The sequence below is a fragment of the Cornus florida genome, unplaced genomic scaffold (assembly GCF_030987335.1).
Source record: "Cornus florida cultivar Cherokee Brave unplaced genomic scaffold, ASM3098733v1 CherokeeBrave_3.0.0_Hap2_Chr05, whole genome shotgun sequence".
NCBI classification, from domain to species: Eukaryota; Viridiplantae; Streptophyta; class Magnoliopsida; order Cornales; family Cornaceae; genus Cornus; species Cornus florida.
Window position 1 is genome coordinate 13,401,210 of NW_026775575.1, and position 27,492 is coordinate 13,428,701.

At 42.8% G+C, this 27,492-nt stretch overlaps 1 protein-coding gene and 1 long non-coding RNA gene across 5 annotated transcripts in view; one reads left to right on the plus strand and one right to left on the minus strand.

Moving 5' to 3' along the window:
• The first annotated feature begins 348 nt into the window (after positions 1-348).
• LOC132306126 (cysteine desulfurase 1, chloroplastic-like) lies at positions 349-27,188 on the plus strand. Of its 2 annotated transcripts, none has more exons than XM_059803367.1 (3): positions 349-646; positions 4,098-4,256; positions 26,959-27,188. In XM_059803367.1, exons 1-3 carry the CDS (start codon positions 521-523, stop codon positions 27,127-27,129), a joined length of 456 nt encoding a protein of 151 aa, XP_059659350.1. In that variant the 5' UTR covers positions 349-520; the 3' UTR covers positions 27,130-27,188. The 2 variants fall into 2 exon arrangements, with proteins under 2 accessions (XP_059659350.1, XP_059659351.1); XM_059803368.1 differs by lacking the exon at positions 26,959-27,188 and adding an exon at positions 21,061-21,283.
• The window catches only part of LOC132306127 (uncharacterized), a 39,449-nt gene continuing 17,033 nt past the window's right edge, over positions 5,077-27,492 (minus strand). Inside the window, exon 7 of one of the 3 annotated variants that reach the window (XR_009481827.1) lies at positions 5,077-6,907. This is a non-coding gene — a long non-coding RNA (uncharacterized LOC132306127). Of the gene's footprint in view, positions 6,908-8,089; positions 8,126-27,492 lie in introns of those variants that run through there. The other 2 variants (XR_009481828.1, XR_009481829.1) reach the window with 2 other exon arrangements.

The window sequence follows — 27,492 nt, forward strand, 5'->3', positions numbered from 1 at the left end:
TTTATCCAACGTCACGGTTGGAGTACATAGAGTTGACTTGTTTAATATTACCAGCCAATACATAGACATTCGGTCCCTCTTTTTCTTCTTCTTTTTCTTTTTCTTTTTATTTTTTGGGAGGGGCAGGGAATTGGAGGTAGGGATGAGTCTTGAGATATATGGCTGATAAGTATTACTATTGGTAGGGTTTGATCCGAATCTGTAGGGTCTTAACACGAGTAAAAATCATTATCTTGGGCCTGAGCCTTTTGTGATATTAATTACTGGTACCCTGGTTAGTTGGAGAATTTAGTGCGCCAAATTTTATAGATCTGAAACTTAGCATTTGTGTCAATAGACAACATTCTAGACATGTAACATTCTAAAAGCTGGGTCTCATTGTAGTTATTTGAAACAAACTTATATTAATTCTTGCTTAAAAGATTTAGGATTGCATGTATGTCTAGTGTGTTCTAATGTGGAATAAGATCAATGAACTTTTTTTTGGTGTACTTTGTTGTAGCTTCTGTTCTTCCAATTCATGAAATTGTGCCTTGGGCACATGATGTTGGGCAAAAGTGGTAGTAGATGCTTGCCAAGTGTTCCACACATGGGGGTTGATGTCCAGAACGTTGATGCTGATTTTCTTGTTGCTTCTTCTCACAAGGTTAGGTTATTGCCATATATTATGATATTAAAGCCTTGTGGATGAGTTCTTGAAGTCAAGTAATAACCATGCTTGATAACCACGAGTTCTTAAATATTGGCATTTCTGGGATTATTGGTTGGAAATGAGTTTCAAGTGTTCCTCTGACAATGGGGATCCCACTTTTCGCAATGCGAGGGAAACATCTAGGAAGCACATGGGAGATGGTGGGAGTTTAACAGGCTGAGGCATAGAAATGTTCCTGAGTAATATTGTTTTTCCATTCATTCCTCTTACCTGCTTTCCCTTTAATTTATTATTTATTTTTTTAAATTTCACTTCTCGTATTTTACCCTATTTTAAAAGATTCAGTATCTCATACTTTTTCTCATTATTGTTAGTGTCCTTCATTCCTTTTTGTGATGTCCCAAAATAGGTCTTCTTTGAAAGTTAAATGTAATCCAATTGTAGTTTTCCAAATTATCCGACTTCTAAAAACTTTCCTAATCAATAATATATATCCTTAAAACTTTTGGAGGGCTAGTTTTGAAATTTTAAGGGCATATGTGCATTAAGTGCATGAGGGGGAGCCTTGGCGAACAACGTAAGGTTGCTCCATTGTTACTTGGAGGTTATGGGTTTGAAAAAAGAAAACATACTGTTCATGAGCCTCCTTTTTTATTCATTAAGTGGATGTCTCTTTAGAAAATTGGAGTCCTTAAAAGGGACATTAATTTTGGGAAGGAGTACTTTTTAGAGATCACTAAAAACTAGTGAGGGTTCCCCAAATAACTCTGCAAATATGGACTATTTATGTTATGGCGAATCATCTCCTTTTTGTGATCCATTAGGGCCAGGGGCGGAGTCATGTTTCTATTAACCAGATCTGACCTTTGAATTAAAGGAGATTATTTGTCAAGTTTGTTTCTGATTTCTGGCTGTTGTGTTAGTCTTTGTTTGGATTGTTGTGCTAGTTAAGGAATCAAGTAAGAAATCTCACTTTGCCAACCATTCGTAAACTTGAATACTAACTCAATGGTCTAATTATTTGATCAAGATACATAGACCTTACTTTTTGTCAATGTGCTTTGAATGCTTTAGCAATGAGCTTGTTATAAACAAGTGGTATGAGTTGGCTGAATCTCATACTACAGTCTTCTTTCCTGTCAATTGTTGGCTGCGACATTATCTCTTACTATCTCAATCCCTGACTCTATGTTACCTTTTTCTCCTTTCCAAGGTATTCCACCCCTTAAGACTCACACAAGTGACTCAATTGGGGTACTCATTGTTTTCTACTACGCATGACCAAATCATCTTATTTCACTTGCTCTAACTATGCCCCCTCGATTTTGTCCCCACTTGGTGTTTTAAAACTTTTTACTATATCATGCACACGTGTTGTTTTGTGAATTTATATGAAAAGCTTCCTTGTTCCTCATGGTTTGAAACGATGGCTTACATCAACAATAAAGCATTCCGTGTTACACCATTTCAGCAGCCTTAAATTTAATATTAATATCAAGTATTTTAATGGCCGTGTATTATGGATTTTCCCTGTAAGTGTTTATAAGCGGGAATCCTTTTTGGCACTTGCCTTCCACCTTTTTATTTCATTTTATATGCTAGTTTGTAAATCATTGTACATGCGGCTGCAACTTGGGCGGGGCGGGTTAACCCAACCCAACCCAAAAAATTTAAAATTAGGACTTATATTCACAAATCGGGTTCATGTTCGGGTTGGGTTTTATCAAAACCCAGACATATTCGGGTTGAGCTCGAGCTCAACCCGAACCCAACCCAAAACCCAAATTTTTTTTTTTTTTTTCCTCCTTCTCTCTCCTCTCTCTTCTTTCTCTCTCTGTCTCTGCCGCCGTCCATGGACGAAACCTGAGAGTTGAAAGGGGGGCAAGCTTGAGAGTTGAGAGGGGGGCTTAAATTTTTTTTTTGCGTCCCTCGCGTCAGCCACTGATCCACCGTCGGCGTCCCTCGCCTCAGCCACTGATCCACAACCGCCGTCCCTCCGCCGCCGTGACTTCCAAAAATAAATTAAAACAAAACCCATACATACAAGTTAGCAGTTGCAGAGAGAGAGAAAGTCCATAGGTTTTGAACTTTTGATTCTTGCAGAAAGATGGATAAACAGAAATATATGGGTTTTGAACTTGTGATTCTTGGTTGATTTTGTAGCTTGCAGTTGCACACAGAGAGAGAGAGAGAGAGAGGGGTGGCAATTTCAGAGTAGAGAACGAGGAGAGATTGAGGCGATTGGGGAGGCAAAATGATTGCCCTAAAAAAATATATATTTTTAATAATAATATAATCAAATTGAGGCGATTGGGGAGGCAAAATGATTGCCCTAAAAAAAAAATATTTTTAATAATAATATAATCAAATATATATAATATACATATATATATATATATAATATAATATATATAAATTCAAAAAAAAATTATATATATATAAAATTAAATTTTTAAAAAAATAAAAATAAAAATTCAACCGATCAACCCGACCCAACCCGACCGAAAATATTCGGTCCGGATTATGATCTCAATCCATGTTAAGTATAATTCGGGTTAGCCCAACCCAACCCGATTCGGGTTGAAGTTAGGTTGGGACTAGACTAGGTTGGACCAGCCCAACTTGTACATCCACTCTTCAATTAAGGTGTTAGAATTTGTCACTTGTATGAGTGAAATCCATGTATCTAAATTTGGATATAAAGAGAAATGGAGTTCAAATCTGATGGCCTTCGTTCTTCTGTGGACACAACATATTTGATTTCTGCATGTACTCAATTAGTCGGTTACTCACTCATCTCTCTCTCTCTCCCTCTCTCTCATATATATATTTTTCATCTGGGTGGTGGGTCCATTAGAGATGGCCCTCCCTAATTTTTATGGATTTTCCAGATTCTTTTTAATCCCGACTTCAATTCAAGGCGGGATTAGTGAAAGACAGTGGTACAGCCATCTAGAAACCTTTTCAATTGAGACCTGCAATTGCTACTTGTTAAAAACAGCAAATTGTAGAATAATGATGAGAAACCTAGTATCACACAATTTTTTTTTTTCTTTTCATGAATTTATCCTAGGGTTTGGAAGCATCACTCATTCGAGTAGGGCACGAATTTCTCAATAAAGTTTTCATAGTAAATGGTGCAGCTGCAGCCTATTATTTGCATTTTGAAACTTCTTACATTATTCTTTACATTTTCTGCTAGATAATTTACTTTACGAGAGAATTTTAGGTGTTACTGATTAAGCTTTCACCTTCCAATATCAAATTAGGAAAAACTTGAGCAAGAATTTAACTGAGTTCTGATTTTTTTGGTGCATTACATTAATATAAAGCGGAGTGAATATGAGTCATATGACTTTAGAAGTTAGTAATTCTAAAGGTATGCTATACCAAGAGGGATGTTTGTATGATTCGGTGGCTTTTGATTCCAATTTTGTGTTTCCAGGTAGAACTGTCTAATTATCTGTATGAAAACCTACGATCACTCCCCAACGTACAAATATATTGCCCAGTACCTTCCCAAATTGTCCAGCGAGCTGCGCTTTTTTCTTTCAACGTTAAAGACATTCATCCTACAGATATTGCAACTTTTCTTGATCAACAGGTATATACAAAAATTCAGGACCTTTCCAGTGCAGTAGATTTATGTGTTGCATATTATTCTAATGTTTCAGGGGAGGTAAGTGGAATTTACAGTCAGCTTCTTCACATCTTTCAAGTAGGTGAGAACCTCTGAATGCTGGATGTGTCTAAATTGGGTTCTTTACTTTGCTTATGTTATGAGAGAAAAGTATATTGTACAATGGAGGTTGGAGAATTCATGTGGCCGAACCCACTGTTATGGGATTAAGGCAATAATGATGATGATGTATAATGGCATCCGCTTTCTTCCTTTTGTCTTTTTTTTTTCTTTTTTCTTTTTGTAATCATAATAAGAGCTATTCATGAGTCATTAAATGATTTATGAGTACTTGTACATCAACTGTTGGCATGATCTTTTGTCTTGTGGTGTATAAGCTTTGGTATATTAATGAAAGATGGTCGTCACAGGCGCCTAAGTGCAAAATTCTGAATTGAGAATGGGGTTGCAGAAGTTGGAAAGAGGGCTTGTTACAAAAATTATTTTCTCCGGACTAAACCAAACATGTCTTGCTTCGCAACTTCAATTGTCAGTCTCAGCAAACTTTCGAAAACTAAACCAGAGTTATTCACTATAAAATGAGAGCTTAGTGTCACGGACCCAGAGATTTGGCGCAGCGGCACGGCCCGTGTAGCACCAAGGCGTTGCTTCAGCTCGCGTAAGCGCCCTGGTCAGCCATTACGACCTGCCCTCCCAAAGATACATGCTGACTGGTTTCGACCTGCCTTGGTCTCATCAGGGGAACGGCTCCAGCTCCCAACCAATTTGTGCATGGATGGCTAACTCCCTTCTTCATAGTCAAGTCCACGACCAGCGACACACACCACGAACTGAACCGAGTCAACCTGCTTAAACTCTTAAGAGGTACCATCCTGTTCTCCTACACGCCCCTTCCCTGGAACCATTCCTAGTCAAACTCTGCTCTTTGCCAACCAGCATGCGTGTCTTCCATCCTCCAAGCGTCTTAGGAATCACTTCGTGACATTCTCCCCCACCTAAATCCTGCGACGCCCTCGTCGTAGTGCGGCGCTTCATTACTGCGCCCACTCTCTTCCAAAGTCTGCCTCCATGCGGTATGCTCGTTTTCCTACCATCGCTTCCTTGTGCAGCTCCCTGCACTGCACTCGCCCAATGATAAGCCTCGGACCAAGGGGACGTCCACTCCTCAAGGACACCACTCCTCAAGGACGTGACTCTTCTCCGTCATGCCGCCTCCACGACATCCCGAGCAAGCAATGGCCTCCTGCCGATTTGATGCTCGCCCTTCACCATGGTTTGCATCACCCACGGACTAAGCACGAACTTTGGTGCGCGCGGCCCTCCGGCCCTCCAATGCGCAACTTCAACGGACGCCTCTTCCTAGGGAGATGGAGGCTCTCCCCCCCAACTGCATTGATTCCTCCTCTTCGACGCAGCTTCAGTGCACCGTCTTCATTCTCTGACCCCTCCCAGACCGACAAGGGGGCACCCCACCGTGCCTTACCCCAAGTCCTGCTCTGATACCATTTGTCACAGACCCAGAGATTTGGCGCAGCGGCACGGCCCGTGTAGCACCAAGGCGTTGCTTCAGCTCGCGTAAGCGCCCTGGTCAGCCATTACGACCTGCCCTCCCAAAGATACATGCTGACTGGTTTCGACCTGCCTTGGTCTCATCAGGGGAACGGCTCCAGCTCCCAACCAATTTGTGCAGGGATGGCTAACTCCCTTCTTCATAGTCAAGTCCACGACCAGCGACACACACCACGAACTGAACCGAGTCAACCTGCTTAAACTCTTAAGAGGTACCATCCTGTTCTCCTACACGCCCCTTCCCTGGAACCATTCCTAGTCAAACTATGCTCTTTGCCAACCAGCATGCGTGTCTTCCATCCTCCAAGCGTCTTAGGAATCACTTCGTGACATTAGGCTTCCGGTCACATGTTTTTGTCCATCTTATCCTCAAAAACTGGAATTGGCTTTTCTAGATTTGCCAATTAACAATTGGTATTCTCAGATAAATAGTGACCTTATTACCCAATTTGAACCCAATTCTCTTTGCTAGAAACATTTGTTCCCTATCGATAAGCTGACCATATCAATCTACAGAATAAGAGGGAGAAGGAAGAGCTGTTCCCATTCCTCTGCGGGTGCCAAAATTATTGAGATGGCTTTTTCACGTCGAATAAAAAAGGAACCAAAAATGGGGTCCCCTGACTAAATGCTCACCGGAGGCTAAGTACTCGAACCTCACTGGGATGAATAAAACCCTTACACATTGAAAGCACGTAGATGGCACAAATACAGTATAAAACCCTTGCACATTGAAAGCACATGAATTGCAGAAATACAAAAATGTTTTCAACACAACCACTTGTAGTCTACTTCCTCTGACAAATTGCTATAGACATTGTACCTAAAATTGATAAAAATGTTTATAAGTACAACAAACAAGAGCAATTCTAGGCTACAATTATTGTCCGAGACACAGAGTCCTGTGAGGCAAGGGTACTCTTCAGGTTTAACCAGACAGTCTTTCAAAACCAGATAGTCCTTCAAAACAACACGCTCTTGGAGCTGTACATTACTGCAAATAACGGAACCTTGATAGCATGGTTCATCACAACTGAATTAACAACCTGCGGATACAAGGGATCAAAACAATTTGCAATTATCTCAACTGTAGTTCTGCAACGAGTCTACGATATAAATAAAGTCCAGTATTAGTTAATAATAAAAGTTCCAGCTCTTTGTAACCAAATAATATATAGATGAAAATCCTTTATGGTTTTCTTTTTTCTTCTTCGGAGGTAGATGCTTCATAATAACATCCTCTTTACAGTAGTTTCATTTTCCCTTTACATTGGAACCTATCTGGCAGTGAGAGCCAATAACAGATCGTTTCACACTGCATTTGTCACCCATTTGTGAACCTTCCCCCAATATACACTGTGGGCCCGCATAATGAAAGCAAATAACTTTATGAGCATACTGAGAATGACCTGGAGTCGGTGAACCACAAATATTCTAATCTAGCAAGATGCAAACACCAATTTAAACTATTTACAAGTACTATTAATCACTAAACCTTTTTTGTCTAATAATTTCCTTTGTAAATAAACCAGTTACAATAAACCAACAAGTTTTCCATAAACAAAGATTGAATGAAGAGAGAGCAACTCACTGTTCTTTTTGAACCAAGAACCGCTGAAGGATGAATTATGTTATTCTGAGCAGAAAATGAATATCCTGACAGGTGACTTGCTTCTCCTATGGCCTGACACACTTAAGTATGACCATCAGCCCCACCTGATCAAACAAATGCAAGAGAAAAAAAGAAACACAAAAGTAAAACAAACTTCTAAGCACTCACAAAAAGTTTCAACTGAAAAAACTCACATCTCGATTTATGTCGCTGAAAGCTTTAATCGAATTCAAGCGTGCACAGTACTTGCTTTTATTGGCAATATAAACACAGCATTTATGGGTTTTCCTCAGAGCAGGAGAAAAACCATTGTCACCAAAGGCATAGAGTTGATGAAAGCTTGGGGTAGATGCATTTGCCAGCAGTTGAGACGGCATTACTTTGTTGCTCTGGAAAGCAACCTTCTTACTGCATCATGTCGTCTATGGGTAGCCGCCACTGCCCTAGGAGGAACATCACAAACAATATCACCACTCACAACCTGCATAAGCATAAAGAACTAATAGTTTTAGTAGAATAACCTTTGTTTTTTTTCTTGAACTCAAACACTATAGAAGATAAGAACTCCAACCAAGATATCGTTTGCAGTCAGATGACCTGCAATGGCCCGAAGAGCACCAGCAGTCCCAACATCCTCAGGGACAGCAGCTACCTGCAAACATATAAAACTGAACTTAAACTCTTTCTTAGAAGAACTTGTGAGTTTCATAGTGATGAAGCGTCCTCAAATATAAATAATGAATAATTGCACAACATAATATGAATGAGGCACGTGTTGCCAGCTCTAAGAAAGGGTGCACAGTGTGTGTGCACCCGAGAGTGTGTGTATGTGTGTGTGTGTGTGTGAGAGAGAGAGAGAGAGAGATTGATTTTGGGCAACTAATGAATCTGGATTAAAAAAAAAAAAATTGAGCTTCGTGTGCTCCTCACAGAAGAGGAATGAGAGTTCTGTTAAACAATACTAATTCTATATTTTCCATAAAGACAACACAGAAACTGCTTACCAATACTCCCCTGATATTGAGACATCTAACATCTAGCTATCTAGGAAAATTACTATGTTTATATTATAATCCACCACATTTTTCTTTAATCAATGTCACTTGCCGCATAAGTTAAGCAATTCAGAGAGGTTATTAGCAGATTTATAAGAATAATATGCCATCAGATGATGGGGGAAAAAAAAAAAACCCCTCCCCATTATTTAGTGAAAGCTGTCAGCCACTATATATTAGAACTCCATTTGATTCATTAAGGTTACTGGCTATCTTGGGTTCTTTCTCTACCATCAGGATCAGAGTCCTGGCTTCCAACCAATACATTAGAATTTCACATTGACTTGGTACCGTTACTAGCTCTCTTGGATTCTCTCTCAACCATCCAAGATCAGTTCCTTCAACCAATACACATGTACATTGATATTGACAGTGACCATTTCCCTGTTCGTTGAAAGTAGAGAGACAAGATACTGAATTTTTCAAGAGTTAACAGCAATGACTCTACTAACAGGTGCTGAACAATCTAACACTTCAAATAAGTTGAGTGAAAGAGCTTTATTGTTCAATGAGAATAAGGGGGTTCTCATTGCAACGCACCCATCACTTCTAAATTTGACATTTGAATTGCTATTGATACAGCATGACACATGGAATATAAAAATTTTCCAATTTAGATTTCACCACTGATTATTATTCTTGCCCTTCCCACATGTGTTTCCCTACTACTTACACAGAAATGCTTCCCCCTGAACCCAAAGACCATTAATTCAATAATTTTTTTCATATAACTAAGAGATGGAGCTTGAGACTCATAAAAAAAAAAAATAAATAAAAAAAAAAAAAAAAAAAAAACACCAGAAACTTAGAGATGGAGTTTGAGAAGGTAGAATTAGCAACCCTTTGATTAGAAAACCAGAAAGACATCTAAGAGATTTGTCCACGTGAAACAAAGATTAAAAGATGCACTTGTAACAAAGAGCGACAACATCAACATTTGAAGGTAGTGCAAGGTAAAAGGGAATACCAACACTACCATGAGATGGTATGGAAAAATACAGTAGTGTTCAGATTAACTCAAGTCTAACCCTAGACAGAGCAGAATGGCAAAAAAATACTCGTGTAATTGAGGATGCGGCAAGTGGCATGGGCCAAATATGGATAGCGGAAACGAGATCGGGTCGAATAGTTGAAGAAGGATCCATGCCAAAGCACCCTGGAATGGGCCGAACGTGGGGGGTCCACCAAGGAAGGTCAAGCCCATTACAAGACCCAGCCCAGAAGGAAGAGAACTTTCGGCTATAAGCCCAATATAATTGGTTAACTGCACCTATAAATAGACTATGACGGGTGGAAAGTAGAGAAAAAAGGCTAGAGAGAGAGAGAGTGGGGATGAGACTAAATCTTGTATCTTCAATTGGCGCCGTCTGTGGGAACCGAGGACGAAGATCAATTCGAGCCCGATCAGTACCATATTAGTTCAATCGAGTTTATGAATATGCAGTGTGACTTCTGGAAGTTGAATCCAGATCAGTGAGATTGTAGTTTGCTCCGAGAGAATTCTTGATTATTGTGGATTCTGAGGCATTTGCTTTAGAAGGACGCAATTGCGATTTGCTCAGTTGCAGTCAGATCCGACGAGTTTGAAGCTAGAAAAGTTCAGATCTAGCAAACAACGATCACGATTTGGTAAAGTTAAGCCCAGATCTAGCAGAGTTTGCATCGGTAAAGCTTAGATCTGTTTCGAAGTTCGTAATTCATGCCTTTGCTTCGATCCGAAATCATGATAGGGGGTGACAACTCTAATACGGTTGAGAACATCCAGCAAGTGAAACTTGATGAATTGATGAACATGATCGAAGCTCTCCGGAGAGAAAATGCAGATCTAAGGAATGAAATACAGCGTCAACAAGCTCCAGTAATTCCACGACCACTTCCGGTAGGCGAAGAAGGTGCACGTACCGATGCAGCACATCACGGTGAAGAGGTTGAAAACAATCTAGTTGATCCTCACCGCGAGGAAATCCGGCGAGACAGTCTGCCGCCAAATCTTCGTCGTATGGATGATCATGAAGGATCAATTCACATGGATCCACGGCGTGAGCAGATCAGGCGAAACGAAGCGATGACTTTTGATCCACATCAAGAAACGCTCAGCCGAGGTGAAGCAACATAGTTGATTCGTCAGAAAGCTATGCCTCCATGGCGCAAGGACTTTGTTGAGGATAGATCATTCGATCCGACCTACCGGCCTTCCATGACGACGTTCGACTATCACAGCTCAAAGAGGAGATCAGTAGACCAGAGAGCAGCCGCGGGATTCCAGAGGGAGAATGAAGCACTCCGTTCAGCAGCTCGAACGGTGGATTCACCGTTCACCGATGAGATTCTGATTGCTCCGAGTCCGAGGAAATTTTCCATAACTGTTTTCATTCTATTCGACGGAACGACTGATCCGATCGATCATGTGTATCACATCCAGCTGTAAATGGCTCTAAACACTGAGAATGATTCTTTGATGTGCAAGTGCTTTCCTACGAGTCTAGCCGGACCAGCTCTGAATTGGTTCAAGAACCTGCCGAGGGGTTCGGTGGATAGTTTCCGAAGCCTGTGCGATCGGTTCATAAGCCAATACTATGGAAACAAGCGTCCAGCGAAAGATATTTCGAGCTTATTCACAATGAAGCAACACGCTGAAGAGCCTCTCCAGGCTTTCCTAACCAGGTTTAACCTTACCAAGAGCATGGTTATTGAATGCCACCCTTCAACGGCAGTTCAAGCATTCATTCTGGCTATGAATCGTGGCACCCCGTTCCACACAAGTTTGGTGGTCAACACGCCGAGGACTATGGATGAACTCAACGAAAGAGCCGATGGATTTGTGCGCTTGGAAGAAGAAGAGGCGGCAAACGCTCGGAAGACATCCGTTATATCTACGGAAGAAAAGACCAAAGCAAAGATCAGGCAAAAACAGGTCCAACCGCAACGCTCCTCGTGGAAATCTGAGAAGAGGCCCAGAGAGGAAGAGCTGATTACTACATTGAAAGTTACCCTAGCAAGACTGTACCAAGAAAATAAAGATAAGTTCCGACCTCCTTTACCAATCAGGCAACCTCTCGAACAGAGGGATCAGTCTAAACACTGTGCATTTCATTCTGATTTTGGCCACCAGACTAACGAATGCAGGAACCTAAGGAGACAGGTAGAGATGCTGATAGCCAGAGGGGAGTTCGCAAGTTATATTCAAGGACCAGCAGTGGAGCAGAACCGGCCAATGGAGCATGTGAAGAAGAATCAAAAATCGAATTCTCACAACACGCAACCAGTTCGAGTAATTCTATTCACGGTCGGCTAGAACCTGCTGAGGAATCAAATGAATTGCTTCGAACACGCCTTCGTCAGGCACGGATGAAGAGAAGGATAGGCAGTGTAAACACCCTGCACCAGCAGAGCGCATCAACGCAGATAAAGTTTGACGCGACAGACTTGTTGCGTGTTCAGATCCCTCATGAGGACCCGCTGGTCGTAAGTTTGACAGTGGCCAAATGCTTGGTGCGCAGAGTTCTAATTGACCCTGGAAGTAGTGTAAACATCATGCCAAGAGATACATTCGATCAACTCGAGATCAAATAGGATCAGCTGAAATCCACCGGGAATCCACTAGTAGGGTTTGATGGAAAGCGAGTGGAGCCCGTCGGCACGGTGGAGGTAGCGGTACATGCTGCCGAGAGGGTTTTGATGGAAACCTTTGTAGTTGTTGAAATTCATCCCTCTTACAATCTTCTGATGGGCAGAGGGTGGATCCACAGGGTTCGAGGTGTTCCTTCCACTCTGCATCAGGTAATGAGATGCCTGGCACCAGACGGAACCAAAGTGATTGACATTCATGGAGACCAAGTTGCAGCTAAAGAATGTTACTCTGTAACGCTGAAACATGCCGGAAAGGGGAAAGCTCCCATTCGTTCAGTAAGTCCGAGATAGCAATTACAGGAGCCTCCCTCTAGGCAGAACGGAGAGGAGGAACCAGAGGGCTTGACTGAAGAACCCTTGCTTGATGTGCAGATCGATCAGTTCCGACCGGAATGGACAACCAGAGTAGGGGAACGACTCATTGAGGAGGAAAAGCAAGAATTAGTTGATTTTTTGTCTCAAAACGCAGATGTGTTCGCATGGAGTCACCTGGACATGCCCGGGATCGATCCTTCGGTATCCTGTCATTCCTTGAACGTTAATCCCAATGCAAAACCTGTAAAACAGAAGCAGCGACGGTTTGCCCCCGAGCGCAACCGAATTATTGCCGAGGAAGTTGATAGGCTGCTTGATGCGGGGTTCATAAGAGAAGTGCACTACCCCGACTGGTTATCGAATGTGGTCGTTGTGCAAAAGAAAAATGGGAAATGGCGCGTATGCATTGATTTTACCAATTTAAACAAAGCTTGTCCGAAGGATAGCTTCCTGCTGCCAAAGATTGATCAGATGGTGGATGCAACAACTGGATATGAACGCTTGACCTTTTTAGATGCTTATTCGGGTTATAATCAGATCCCCATGGACCCCGCTGATGAAGAAAAAACTTCTTTCGTTACTGAACGCGGGACGTATTGCTACAAAGTTATGCCGTTCGGACTAAAGAACGCCGGGGCAACTTACCAAAGACTTATTAGCAAGATTTTTAAGGAACAAATAGGGAAGACAGTGGAGGCTTAAATTGATGATATGGTGGTCAAAAGTAAGAAAAAAGCCGATCATGTGCAGCATCTTCGAGGCGTGTTTGATGTTTTGCGGCGGTATGGAATGAAGCTCAATCCGACCAAGTGCTCGTTCGGTGTAAGTTCAGGCCAATTCCTAGGGCACGTGGTTAATCTCAGAGGCATCGAGGCAAGCCTTGCCCAAGCAGATACTCTGACTAAGAATGCCGAGCCGACGACAATAAAAGAGGTGCAAACGCTTACGGGACGGATTGCTGCACTGAGCCGTTTCATTTCCAAATTGTCAGATCGATGCAAGCCATTTTTTGACACAATCCGAAGCCACGGCAGGCAGGTTTGGGGAGATGAACAACGCCTAGCGTTAACTGCTCTGAAAAAATATATGCAGAACCTTCCGGTACTGTCAGCTCCAGAGTCAGGCGAGAAGCTGTTTCTGTATCTCGGAGTATCCAGCATCGCAACAAGTGGCGTTCTGATCCGCTACGCAAAAGGGAAGCAATATCCAGTGTTCTATGTTAGCAAAACAATGACTGAGGCCGAAAGACGTTATTCAAAGGCAGAGCGGGTGATACTCTCGCTAGTGCATGCGAAAAGAAAGCTCAGGCATTATTTTGAATCCCATCCTATTATCGTTCTAACCACTTTCCCTATCAGAATAATCCTGCACAAACCAGATCTCTCCGGAAGAATGACGAAGTGGGCCATAGAATTAAGCTCATTTGATATCACATACGAACCTAGAACAGCAGTCAAAGGGCAGGCGGTGGCAGATTTTTTACTAGAGTGTGATTCAGAAGACGTGGAGGAGGATCTTTGTAAGTGCTTATGGAAACTCTTCGTTGATGGATCCTCAAATCAGATGGGTGCAGGCATTGGGATCAAACTGCAGACGCCAGAAGGTACAGCCTTAAGCCAAGCGCTTCGGCTTGAATTCGCAGCCACGAACAATGAGGCAGAATATGAAGCGTTGCTGGCAGGAATAAAGCTTGCCAAAGAACTTAAGGTCAGGAATTTGAATGTTTTCAGTGACTCACAGTTAGTCGTTCGGCAGGTGAGGGGTGAGTATGAAACCAAGGACGAAACGATGGAAGCATATCGTTCTGCTGTTATGCGGGAGGCACAGAACTTTGAAAAAATTGAATTCATTCAAATTCCGAGGGAATGTAACGGAGATGCCGACAGGCTAGCATATAGCGCCTCGGGTTCTGGAGAAACATTGGCAAGGGTGGTTCCAGTGGGAATATTAAACCAGCCATCCATTTTCGAAGAGCCTTCAGGCTCAGATCCTTGGCAAGTGAATGTTATTCCATATGAGCCAAGTTGGATTGATCCGATCATAACTTACATCCGAGATGGTACTCTGCCTGAACAAAGAAATGAGGCTAGGAAAATCAAAGCGAATGCTGCAAAGTACGCCATAGTGCATAACCAGTTATACAGAAGATCCTTTTCCGGACCGTACTTAAAGTGCGTTACCCCTACAGAGGCTCGGCAAATATTACGAGCTATTCATGAAGGTGTATGTGGAAACCACTCAAGGGGGAGATCATTAGCACACAAAGCAATGGCTCAAGGGTACTTCTGGCCAAACATGTCGCGAGATTCGGAAGAATTGTCCAGAAGGTGCGATAAGTGCCAAAGGTTCGGACCACTGATTCACCAACCGCCTGAAGACTTGCATGTAATGGCCACACCATGGCCTTTCGCGCAATGGGGGATGGATGTAGTTGGTCCTCTACCAACTGCCAGAGCTCAGAACAAGTATGTGTTGCTAGCTACAGACTACTTTACTAAGTGGGTGGAAGCATAGCCGTACCCGAGCGTTACTCAAACTCATGTGAGACGATTCATTTGGAGTAATATTATTTGCCGGTTTGGTGTTCCGAGGTCAATCGTCATGGATAATGGTACCTACCTTGACAGTAAGCAGGTAAGAGAGCTGTTGGAGGAGTATGGAATTAATCAAAAGCTGGCAGTAGTAAGTCACCCACAGGCCAATGGACAAGCGGAAATTACAAACAGAACAATCTTTACTTATATCAAGAAGAAACTAGAAGAAAGGAAAGGAAGGTGGTTAGATGAACTGCCGAACGTCCTATGGGCCTACAGAACGACCCCAAGAAGACCGACCGGAGAAAGTCCATTCACCATGGCGTATGGAACCGAGGTAGTTATACCGGTCGAGCACTTAGTTCCGACTGTTCGAAGCTTGGCCTGGAGCCGTGAGCATAATGACAATATGCTAAGGTTTAACCTCGATTTGCTGGAAGAAAAAAGAGACGCAGCAGCGGTGAGGCTCGCCTCTTACCAGCAGACACTTGCGAACAGCCATAACAGGAAAGTAAAGCACAGAGACTTTAGGCCAGGTGACCTGGTTCTGAAAAAGAAGGTGGGGATAGTCAAAAAGATGATGCCACCATGGGAAGGCCCATACAGAATTGCAGAGGCCATAGGAAAAGGCGCATATACCTTAGAAACCATGGCCGGAAGGCTGGTTAACAAGCCTTGGAATGCTACTTCTCTAAAGAGGTATTATCAATAAAAAGTTGAGATTCAATACTGAATTCTGTTTATTTTAAATTGAAAACAGTTGAATGTATGAGTTTCTGAGATTTATAAAGATTGCACTCCTCTTTAAAATCCTAAGCAAAGTAAGTGGCAGCTGGCACTATGAGCCGAACGCCAAACACTTGCTAAGAAAAATAAAAGGCCAAGTGGCAAGGGGCATTCCAGCCGAGCGCCAGGCACTTAAGCAAAGTAAGTGGCAGCTGGCACTATGAGCCGAGTGCCAAACACTTGATAAGAAAAATAAAAGGCCAAGTGGCAAGAGGCATTCCAGCCGAGCGCCAGGCACCTAAGCAAAGTAAGTGGCAGCTGGCACTATGAGCCGAACGCCAAACACTTGCTAAGAAAAATAAAAGGCCAAGTGGCAAGAGGCATTCCAGCCGAGCGCCAGGCACCTAAGCAAAGTAAGTGGCAGCTGGTACTATGAGCCGAACGCCAAACACTTGCTAAGAAAAATAAAAGGCCAAGTGGCAAGGGGCATTCCAGCCGAGCGCCAGGCACCTAAGCAAAGTAAGTGGCAGCTGGCACTATGAGCCGAACGCCAAACACTTGCTAAAGAAAATTAGAGGGCCAAGTGGCAAGTGGCATTCTAGCCAAACGCTAGGCACCTGAGCAAAGTAAGTGGCAGTCGGCACAATGAGCCGAACACTAAACACTTGCAAAAAAAAAAAAAAAAAAAAAAGAAGAGTTGACACAAAAAATTTGATCAGGAGTCGGCCATCTCATTAATAAGCTTCAGAAGGTTACAAAAAATGAGGTGTAAAGATGGCACATATGCCAAAGTCAGTACATTTAAAAAAAAAAAAAAGAGAGAGGTCCTAACTAAGAGGCGTTTGCCTTGTCGGCCTCTTGATGATGTTGGGCTACCTCCTCATTGTTGGTGGTGTCGCCATCTTCACGAGGTGGAGAGTCAAGGTGAATGACAGGATCGTTCAGTTGAATCCTACCCTCAGCAGCGTTGGAAGAATCATTCTGCTGAGGGTTATCTTCAGCAGTAACGGCAGATGGAGTCAAAGCGAACATAGGGAGAATGTCCAAAGTCAGAGCGGCAGGAGGAGTAGGAGTGAATCAAGAAGACGCAATCTCCTGACATTCATCAAATATCCCCTCGGCAGCGGTGGAGTCCGGATCGATATAAACACCAGGAGGGTCAATATCCAGATCCTTATCAACATCATCAGAGGTAGAGCCAGTCTGACCCTCATCCGGGATGCGATCGGCGTAACCCTCTCGGAACCCCTGAGCATATCTGAGGGCCCCAACTCTAGAGAATCGAGCGTGCAGAGCTAGCATACCACCATTTACCCTGCTGATGGTATCAAGTAAAGCGTTGCGCTCGTCCAGGGCCCTCTTCTCAAAGGCCATCCGAGCGGACTGCTCGTCATTAAGAAGGCGAAGCAGTTCTTCCTTCTCGGCCCGAAGGGATTCCCGTTCGGTCTGCCAGACACTCTTTTCAAGTTGGAGAGCACTCCTCTCATCCTGAAGAGAGTCGGTTTCCCTCCTCAGCGAATCCATCTCTTTTTCAATTTTACCAAGTTGAACCATCAACCCGGTCTTCTGAGCAGCTAAGTTATCGTTCTCCTTGTTCGCTACGCTAAGGCTGTCAGAAAGCGCGCGGACCTTGGCATTCACCTGCTCAACTTGTTTTTGCATAGCCATCATCTCGTACAAGGTCTGTAGAGATATACAGGACAACTGGTTAAGCCGAGCAGATGGTTAGAAGAAAAAAAGTGGCAAGAGTATGTAAAGATTTATTGACTAAGGGGTAAAAGTTACCTCCATGGCGGACAAGGGGAATCGGCTGAACACCTCCCTCTGGGATAGACCTTTGGCTACCTCGATGTCCTTGGGAGTCAACATACTCCTGTAGTAGGCCATCGCGGTCTGACCATCTTTGAACATGGTCTCGGTCGGTTTCACAGACGATCCGTCTGTTCGGATGAAGCGAGGGCTCCATGGCGCCGTTCTTGAAGCGGAGGCTTGCCCAGAAGGGGTGGGGGGCCTAGCTTGAGGAGGTCTCACTAGGGAAATCACATTCGGCCCAGAGGGCCTAACCCTCTGAGACAAGGGAACGTCATCCATGCTCAGAGCACTGTCAGGTTGATGCCTTTTTCCTCTGGCCTTTTCCCCGTGCGGAAGCAGCAGTAGAGCCAGGAGGATTGTTGACAGAGAGGGCAACGTTCGGGCTGGCAGTCGCCGTGTTAGCGACCGAGTCAGCAGCCGTCGCGGATGGATCGGTGGAAGGAGTGGTGTCAGAAAGAGTAGCGGAGGAAGATGCTGAAGCCGGTGAGGAATTTGACGCAGGAGTGATAGCAGGCCTGGGGGCAGATTTCTTCCTGCCGAAGGAAGGGATCTGGAGTTGGCTCATTGTCTTGCCGAGGACTGAGATGTCGAGGAGATTATCTAAGGTGAGAAGGTCCGAGCAAGAGGGGACGTTGGTCAGAACGTACCGCTTCAAGTAGTTATCCCTATCCCTGCACACACTGTAGCTCAAGTCATCACAAGGAATGCCTAAGGAATGGCACAAGAAAGAACAAAAACGAGGAATGCAGATCTCGCAAGGACAGTCACTCTTATGGTTTTTATATTTCTTGTAAAAAGAGACAGAGCACTCTCCGAAAGCGCTCGGGATAGGGAAACCCTCCGCAGCTGGAGAGAACCAGGCTCCCCTAACCCCAATAATGTTTTTCCTCCAGCCCTTCTCAGATTTGATCTTATCCGTGCAGATAGACCTCTTCTCAATGGGGAAAAAGTGGTAAAACGGTTCGTCAGTTCTGATCTTGCTGACCTTATAACAGAGGAGAAGATCTACGAGGTCTAGATCCAGACCTCTGTCACGAATCAGGAGTAGCATAGCGGATAAAATCCTAAGGAAATTAGGGTTTACTTGTAAAGGTGAAAGATTTAGCTTGTTAAAAACATAGCAAAAGAAAGGATGTAAAGGAAATCTAAGGAGATTGAGGTGGAGTAGTGAAAACAAGGCCTCGCCGGGAAGAAGGCCAGCACCGGTTCTAATATTCACTTCCCGGGGGCAGTTTCTAATTTCTACATCGTCAGGAAGGTGGAGTTTCATGCGCAGAACGTCTAGATCTACTGTCATGGTGAGAGTGGATGAGGATTCCGGGGAGAAGAAAGAAGTCTTCCAAAAGAAAAATGCAAATGAAACTAACCTTAGATAGTGAAAACGGCAGAGAAGTATTGCAAAGCCACTGGAAGGAAGATCTTTCGCAAGAGATCGCCGGAGAGGATTCAAGCAGCAAAAGGTGAGATGGAGACGGTAAAGAGGATCGAGGGAGAATCGATGGAGCTTATAAAGACGAGATGAGCCCAAGAGCCGATGAGTCAAGAAATCGATGGGTTGTCTTTTTGAATCTTGAAGCGCCGACCCCTAGATCTAACCGTCTATTCTCCCACACGATCTCCTCGAGCCGTCAGGTCATCATTAGCAGCCTCTAATAATTACCCCCTAATCAATAAGGGGTAATTATGGGGGCAATTGAGGATGCGGCAAGTGGCATGGGCCGGATATGGATAGCGGAAACGAGATCGGGTCGAATAGTTGAAGAAGGATCCATGCCAAAGCACCCTGGAATGGGCCGAACGTGGGGGGTCCACCAAGGAAGGTGAAGCCCATTACAAGACCCAGCCCAGAAGGAAGAGAACTTTCGGCTATAAGCCCAATGTAATTGGTTAACTGCAAAAAAGGGGGTCATGGCCTATAAATAGACCATGACGGGTGGAAAGTAGAGAAAAAAAGGCTAGAGAGAGAGAGAGAGTGGGGATGAGACTAAATCTTGTATCTTCAGTAATTGAACCCAAATAGTTGAGACAAGTTGAGTTGAGTATACGAAACTCTTATAATGTTTCTGTTTCTCTCCATTTTCTATTTTATAGAATTTTCTGATTTTGAAAGGGCATTTTCGTCTTTTCTCGTTTTGCATGCCGGATACTGTGGGGTGCGCCGGGTGTGTTCGAGAGTTGGTTGGGGTATTTCATTGACTTTAGGACTTTTAGAAATGCACCGGTTGCTACTTCGGCATTTTTCCATTTTTAGGGCCGGACAGTCCCGGGTGAGACCCGCTATCGGGATTGTGTACGGGAGTTGTGTCACGGGTTCATTGCATACCATGGATAATTATTTTGTGCCTAAGTAAAATTGTTTAAATGTTAAATTGTGTGGTTGTAGTGTAATTATAGCATATGTATATATATGTATAAAATTAAAAGAAAAAGTAGGATTTTTGTTGGTGGTGGGACCCACCACTAATTCATTAGTGGCCAAGAGGCCATTTTGGCCTCAAAATTCTCTCTCTCCCCGTAAGCTCTCTCTCTTCCTCACTTTTCTCTTCTTTTTCTTTTCCTTTTCTTCTCAAGCTTCAATCTTCAATTACTCTTTCATCTTTTGGAATTTGTTGGTGCCGTTTGCGGCAAATCGGAGAGCTTGTCAAGATCTACGTGTTGATAGAAATAATTCCTCATTTGGCTAACCCTAGGAATTTTGAATTTGGGATTCAAATTGGGGTTTTTTTTGCATCTTTTGAGGTAGGAGTCTCTAATCCATGCATTCTTGTATCTTTGTAAGTTAATTCTAAGTGATTTGTTGTCAAACATGCTTAATTTGTGTTAATTACCTTTAGAATGACCTATTTGTTGTGTATGAAATTCATGACTGTGTGTTACTTGATTTATATGAAAAGCATGCTTGGTGGTAATTTTTTATGCCTATTGTGAATATTTAACTTGTACAGTATTTGATTCCTCTTATATATATATTGTTGGGAAGCATGAGACATTCATGCATATCATTGGGTAAGAAATGGAAAAAATTGTTTTGAAATGAAAGAAAGGGGTTTTTTGGGAAAAAGTTTGATAAAGGGTTTTGCAAAAACCCGGTCTCCGAGAGGTTACCGAGGGACTATGACGTTAATGTGACCTAGAGGGAACTAGGGAAATCACCCTAGCGTGGTTGAGTTATCTGGGCCCCAAATGACGCCACAGGGGTATCATGGGTCAGGGACAATAGCCAATCCTTCTCTCGTGTCGCCATGGGGTCACCGAGGGACGGTTATGTTAACGGTTTGAAAAGTGATGAATGTAAGTGATTTTGAAAATGGGGAGCGGCATAGTACGACATTGCATTTCATAGCACCACATTGTTCATTTTTGGACTTGAAATTGATGTTGTATTCTCCCCCGGCATAGCATGATCCCTATCATTTTATTCCTATTCATTGCTTAGATTCACGGGGTCACAAGAAGTGTGTCAAGCACCACCTACATAACAATTTTGCTCACCCCTTTATATTAACATTTTTTAGGTCTCGGAAAAGAAGTGGCAGATGATAACCGACCACAAGCTTGAAGGGGGAATAAAAGTTCATTTTGCTATCTTTCGTGTTTTGAGCCTCTTTCTTTTGTAAAAGTATCATTTTGAAATGTATTAAGTTGCATAGCATGGCCTTGTAATTAAATTGTAAGTTTTGATCCTATTTTGATGTAAATTTGGATAAAATGTAAAGACTATTATTAATTCTTAGTTGAATCGGGTAAATGAAGGTGTTTTGTATTTAAATGATGGTGTTTATAATTGTGGCATGTAGCTTTGTCAATTGCAGAGTCTTAGAACTGGTTTAGAACAGGGTGCAAGCCTCCACATAGGCCATTTTTTTCATTTCCTCATTCTCAACATTTCCAGTGGCTGAACCACAGTTCGAAGAACCATTTCGATCGACTGAAATGAACACTTCGGCTGACTGGTTCTTCCAATAGCCTTAGCTACTGTAAGGATCACAACCGGTCGACCGGTTGGCCATTTCAGCCGACCAATTCAGGAAAGGTTTGCTTCGGCCGACCGAACTGATGCTGCTTGGTCTTCTTTGTTCCTTGTTTCAGTATTATCTACCTAGAGCCTTGTGATGTTGATTAGAATTCCTTGTGAAGCATAATTTTGACCAATGAATGAGGTTTTGACCATAGACATGATGGGAATGACTTAGGTAACCTCGAGTTTGGATAAAGACCCATTTAACGGCTCGGACCCACGGGTTTGGGTCGTTACAGAATTGGTATCAGAACCATGGTTCGAAAACCATTCAGGACGACGGGTAGAGGCCTACATAGGGTTGCGTTGGAAGTCATTTGCATTGTTATGTGGCTAATTGCTAAAGTGTTTTATTTTTTGAAAACCATGCTTAACTGTTTACTTACTTACATGCTTATGTGTTTATGTTAATGTGTTTCTTGCATAGCCTTGCATGCTAGTGTTAGTATAGTGTCGTGTTGTGTTGAGTCGTTCTCGGTTGGACCTTAGCGTCATTGTCGTTGAACTGTTTTCTCGTTTTTTTAGCACGATGCCACCGCGAAAGGAACCAAGGGGGCCCTAGGCCGACAAGGGGTGATGTTGGTGAAAGCTCTAGCTCTAATCCCGCGGAGCTAGTTGAAGAGGATACACTTCTTAGGGACTTGATTCCCCCGAAAGGTGTCTCCACTAGAAGGGACGATGTTGTGATGCCCATTGAAGAGGGTGAAGGTTCGGCGAAACTGGCACTGAATCGTTTGTTGCAAAGTGCCTTGAAGGATACAATTGCTTCTCTTTAGCAGCCGGTACCACAACCGGTGGTTCAAACAGAGGAGACAGAAGTACAAAAACGTCTCAAGTTGATTTCTGGGTTTGTGAAGCTCATGCCAGTGATGTTTGAGGGTGGCGCAAATCAGATGGTAGCGGATGATTATCTCGATCAAGTGGAAAGCTACTTGACTTCTATGAATGTGTCGGACGATCAGCTGAAGATCATCTTAGCCACTTATAAGTTTTCTAAGGACACTAAGCTTTGGTGGAAGTCGGTCATTAACCAGCACAAGCTAGACGATATGAGTTGGGATATGTCCAATGAGCTGTTTTATGAGAAGTACTTTCCGATTAACAAGAGGTGGGAGTTAAGGAAGCAGTTTGACGATCTCATACAAGGCAATATGTCGGTGACAGAGTATGAGAACAAGTTTACCTCTCTTTCTCGCTTTGCTCTTGAAATAGTGAGAAATGAGGCTGACAAGACTCGAAAGTTTGTTTCCGGTCTTCATTACCAAATAAGGCCGTTGATAGCAGCACAGTACTTCAAGGTGTATTCAGAGGCAGTGGAAAGAGCATTGATGCTAGAGGCGGAGGCAAAAGATAAAAATGTAGGAAGGGAACAGTGGAAGCAAAAGAGGAATGCAGGGCATCATCAGAGGGGCAGTCATGGAAGAAGAACAGGGGTGGTTCGTCTCAGGTTCAGGGGCAGCAGTCGGCACGATCAGCTTTTACTACTCTTATGTCAATTGGGTCAGATAAGAGTGGGGTCGTTTGTTTTCAGTGCCAACAGCCTCGACATTTCAAGTCCAAATGTCCTATGTACCCGTCTGTAGTTTCTGCAGCATCGAAAGCTTGTTATGGGTGTGGCCATCAAGGCCATATAATTCGGGATTGTCCAAATCGGGGAGCAAGTATCGATAGTGGCAGAGGATCACAGTAGGCTACAGCTCAGTCAGGTTTTAGGCCACCGCCGCCACCACAACCTGCTATGTCTTCACAGGGTTCACGGCCAGCTAGGAGGGATACTCCTGCTATGTCAGTGCAGCAGTCAAGTATTCAAGTTGACAGTTCTCAGGCACACAAGTTCTCAGGGGCGTGTCTATGCAGTTGTTCAGGATGATGCATCTTCTGGTCCATCAGTTCTCCGAGGTATTTTCCTAGTGTTTGGCTCTTGGGCCCATGTTCTGTTTGACTCTGGTGCATCTCATTCCTTCATCTCATCATCATTTGCACTTGCATTGGGGTTAGAGGCCAGTTTCATGGATTGGGCGTTATGTGTTGATACGCCAGTTGGGGTTTCAGTGTATTTGAGCCGAGTCGTGAGGGATTGTTCCATCGTGATAGCCGGACGAACTTTTGTGTTTGACCTCATCTTCCTTGAGATTACTGGCTTTGATGCCATTCTTGAGATGGATTGGTTAGCTTTATTTCATGCTACGATCGATTGTTTCAGAGGAAGAGTCACAGTTTGTACTCCCGAGGGAGATTGCTTCTTTTTCATGGGAAATCGGAGTGATTCCCACACATCATTGTTTTATGGAATTCATGGACGGGGTCGTGGTGATTACTTCTTGGCTAATCTTTTAGCCGAAGAAGATGGTGTTGCAGTAGAGGTTTATCCGGTAGTTGTTCGTGACTTTTTGGATGTTTTTCTGGGGGATTTGATAGAGTTGCCTCCACATCGAGAAATGGAGTTTACTTTTGATTTGATGCCCGGTACTGCACCGATTTCTATGGCACCGTATCGTATGGCACCGGTGGAGTTGGAAGAATTGAAGAAACAGCTTGATGATTTGATGATGAAAGGTTTCATCCGACCGAGTGTGTCACCGTGGGGCGCACCGGTCTTGTTTGTTAAGAAGAAAGATGATTCTATGAGGTTGTGCATTGATTACCGGAAGTTAAATCATGCCACCATTAAGAACAAATATCCTTTGTCGGGGATAAATGATTTATTTGATCAGTTGAGGGGGGAGCTTGCTGTTTTTCGAAGATTGACTTGAGGTCGGGCTACTATCAATTACGGGATAGGGATGAGGATATCTTGAAGACAGCATTCTGTACACGGTATGGACATTATGAGTTATATATATATATATATATATATATATATATATATTGTTAGGAAGCATGAGACATTCATACATATCATTGGGTAAGAAATGGGAAAAATTGTTTTAAAATGAAAGAAATGGGTTTTTTGGGAAAAAATTTGATAAAGGGTTTTGCGAAAACCCGGTCGCAGAGGGGTTACCGAGGGGCCGTGGCGTTAATGTGACCTAGAGGGAACATGGGAAATCACCCCAGCGTGGTTGAGTTATCTAGGCCCCAAATGACGCCACGGGGGTACCATGGGTCAGGGACAGTAGCCAATCCTTCTCTCGTGTCGTCATGGGGTCACCGTGGGACAGTTATGTTAACGGTTTGAAAAGTGATGAATGGAAGTGATTTTGAAAATGGGGAGCGACATAGCATGGCATTGCATTTCATAATACCACATTGTTCATTTTTGGACTTGAAATTGATGTTGTATTCTTCCCCGGCATAGCATGATCCCTATCCTTTATTCCTATTCATTGCTTGGACTCACGGGGTCACAAGAGGTATGTCTTAGGCACCACCTACTTAGCAATTTTGTTCACCCCTTTATATTAACATTTTTTAGGTCTCTAAAAAGAAGTGGCGGATGACAACCCACCACAAGCTTGAAGGGGGAATTGAAGTTCATTTTGCTATTTTTTATGTTTTGAGCCTCTTTCTTTTGTAAAAGTATCATTTTGAAATGTATTAAGTTACATAGCATGGCCTTGTAATTAAATTGTAAGTTTTGATCCTATTTTGATGTAAATTTGGATAAAATGTAAAGACTATTATTAATTCTTAGTTGAATGGGGTAAATGAAGGTGCTTTGTATCTAAATGATGGTGTTTATAATTGTGGCATGTAGCTTTGTCAATTGTAGAGTATTAGAACTGGTTTAGAACAGGGTGCAAGCCTCCACATAGCCCATTTTTTTCATTTCCTCATTCTCAATATTTCTAGTGGCTGAACCACAGTTCGAAGAAATGGGCACTTTGGCCGACCGGTTCTTCCATTAGCCTCAGCTACTGTAGGGATCACAACCGGTTGCCGACCGGTTCGCGCGCGCGCGCGCGGGGGGGGGGGGGGGGGTTGCTTCGGTCGACCGAACTGATGCTGCTTGGTCTTTCTTTGTTCCTTGTTCCAGTATGATCCACCTAGAGCCTTGTGATGTTGATTAGAATTCCTTGTGAAGCATGAATGAGGTTTTGACCCTAGACATGATGGGAATGACTCAAGTGACCTCAGGTTCGGATAAAGACCCAGTTAACGGTTTGGACACACTTGTTCGGGTCATTACAAATCTATTCTCAATTATTGTTGTGGAGTGTGGGTCAATTCTTTGAAATAGATTTGGTTATGTAAGGATCCTTTAAAATGAGATTTTTCTACGGGAGTTGAGGGTTGGCAAGATTCCCTTGACAATATTAATGACACACAACAGCCCCTTTCAAAAGAATCATTTTCTACAGATATTAGTTCTCAAAAAATCTCAACAATTAACAACCTAATGAAGAGGACGCAGTAATTAACTGATCCCGCATATGCAAAGGGGTGAGAAGATGTTCAATTATCTATTTGTGCATTGTCTAGTAATTAGATGTGCACATGGATCCATTAAAATCGTCAGTCCAATACAAACTTTATGGTTTGGTTCAGTTTTGTCCTCTGTGGATCAACAATTCGAATTTTCGAAATTTCCAAAAATCCCCAAAAAATCCCTAAATGATAAAACCCCCAAAAAGAAGAATTTTCGAAATCCCTAAATGATAAAATCCCCAAAAAGATGTAAAAACCCCCAAAAATCCCTAGAATTTTTGAACTTCCTAGGGTTAGCCAAATGGTGAATTCTTTGTATCTACGTGTAAATCTTGACGAGCTCTCCGTTTTGCCACAAACAGCACCCAAAAATTCTCAAAATTGAGAAAGTAAACAAGGATTGAAATTTTGCGAAGAAAAGAAAAAAGAAAATCGAAGAAATGAGAGGGAGAGAGTTTTACGGAGAGAGAGTTTTACGGGGAGAGAGAAGATGTGAGGCCAAATGTGGCCTTTTGGCCACTAAACAATGTAGTGGTGGGTCCCATTACTTAAAAAATATCTTTTTCTTTTAATTTTCTATCACAAATTCAAACACATGCTCTAATTACAATACAACTACCCAATTCAGCATTTAGCACTTAAACAATTTACTTAGGCACAAAATAATTATGCATGGTATGCAAATGACCCGAGACACGACTCCAGTGCACAACAATTCCGGTAGCGGGTCCCGCCCGGGACTTTCTGGTCCGGAAAACGAAAAAATGCCGAAATGGCAACCATTGCATTTCTAAGTCCTGAACTCAAAGGAATGCCCTAACTAACTCTCGGACACACCCGGCACACTCCACGGTGTCCAGTACGCAAAATGAGAAAAGACGAAAATGCACTCGCAAAACAAAAAATTCCAGAAAAATGTGTTGCATATTATTCTAATGTTTCAGGGGAGGTAAGTGGAATTTACCCAAGAATCTTTTGAAATGTTGTGGAAAATGGATTTTATGACAAGGAGCATATTCTGTTTCAGCATGGAGTAGCTATTAGATCTGGTCACCACTGCGCACAGCCTCTCCGTCGATTTTTAGGAATAAATGCAAGTGCACGGGCAAGCCTTCACTTTTACAACACAAAAGAGGACGTTGATGACTTCATTCATGCTCTTAATGACATAGTCAGCTTCTTCACATCTTTCAAGTAGCCGATATCCTCTGTGAATGCTGGACGCGTTTAAATTGGGTTCTTTACTTTGCTTATGTTATGAGATGAGAGAAGAGTATATTGTACCGGAATGCAAGACACTTGCCAACTGATTTTGGTTTTCAAACCAACATGATTATCATTTAGATTCAATTTGATTCATGGATAATGAAGGAACAGAAACATTGTAAAGGAAATCTTCAATTTCTTTTATCCGGTTTGGATATCAGTGAACCAAATGCAACCTTACTGTTTTTATGGAAAATATTGCAGATTATTTGAATCTCATTACAAAAAATTATTCATGGAGCTTATGATTGTACTATGAACTTAATCTAGACAGACACATTCATTCAGTATGAAG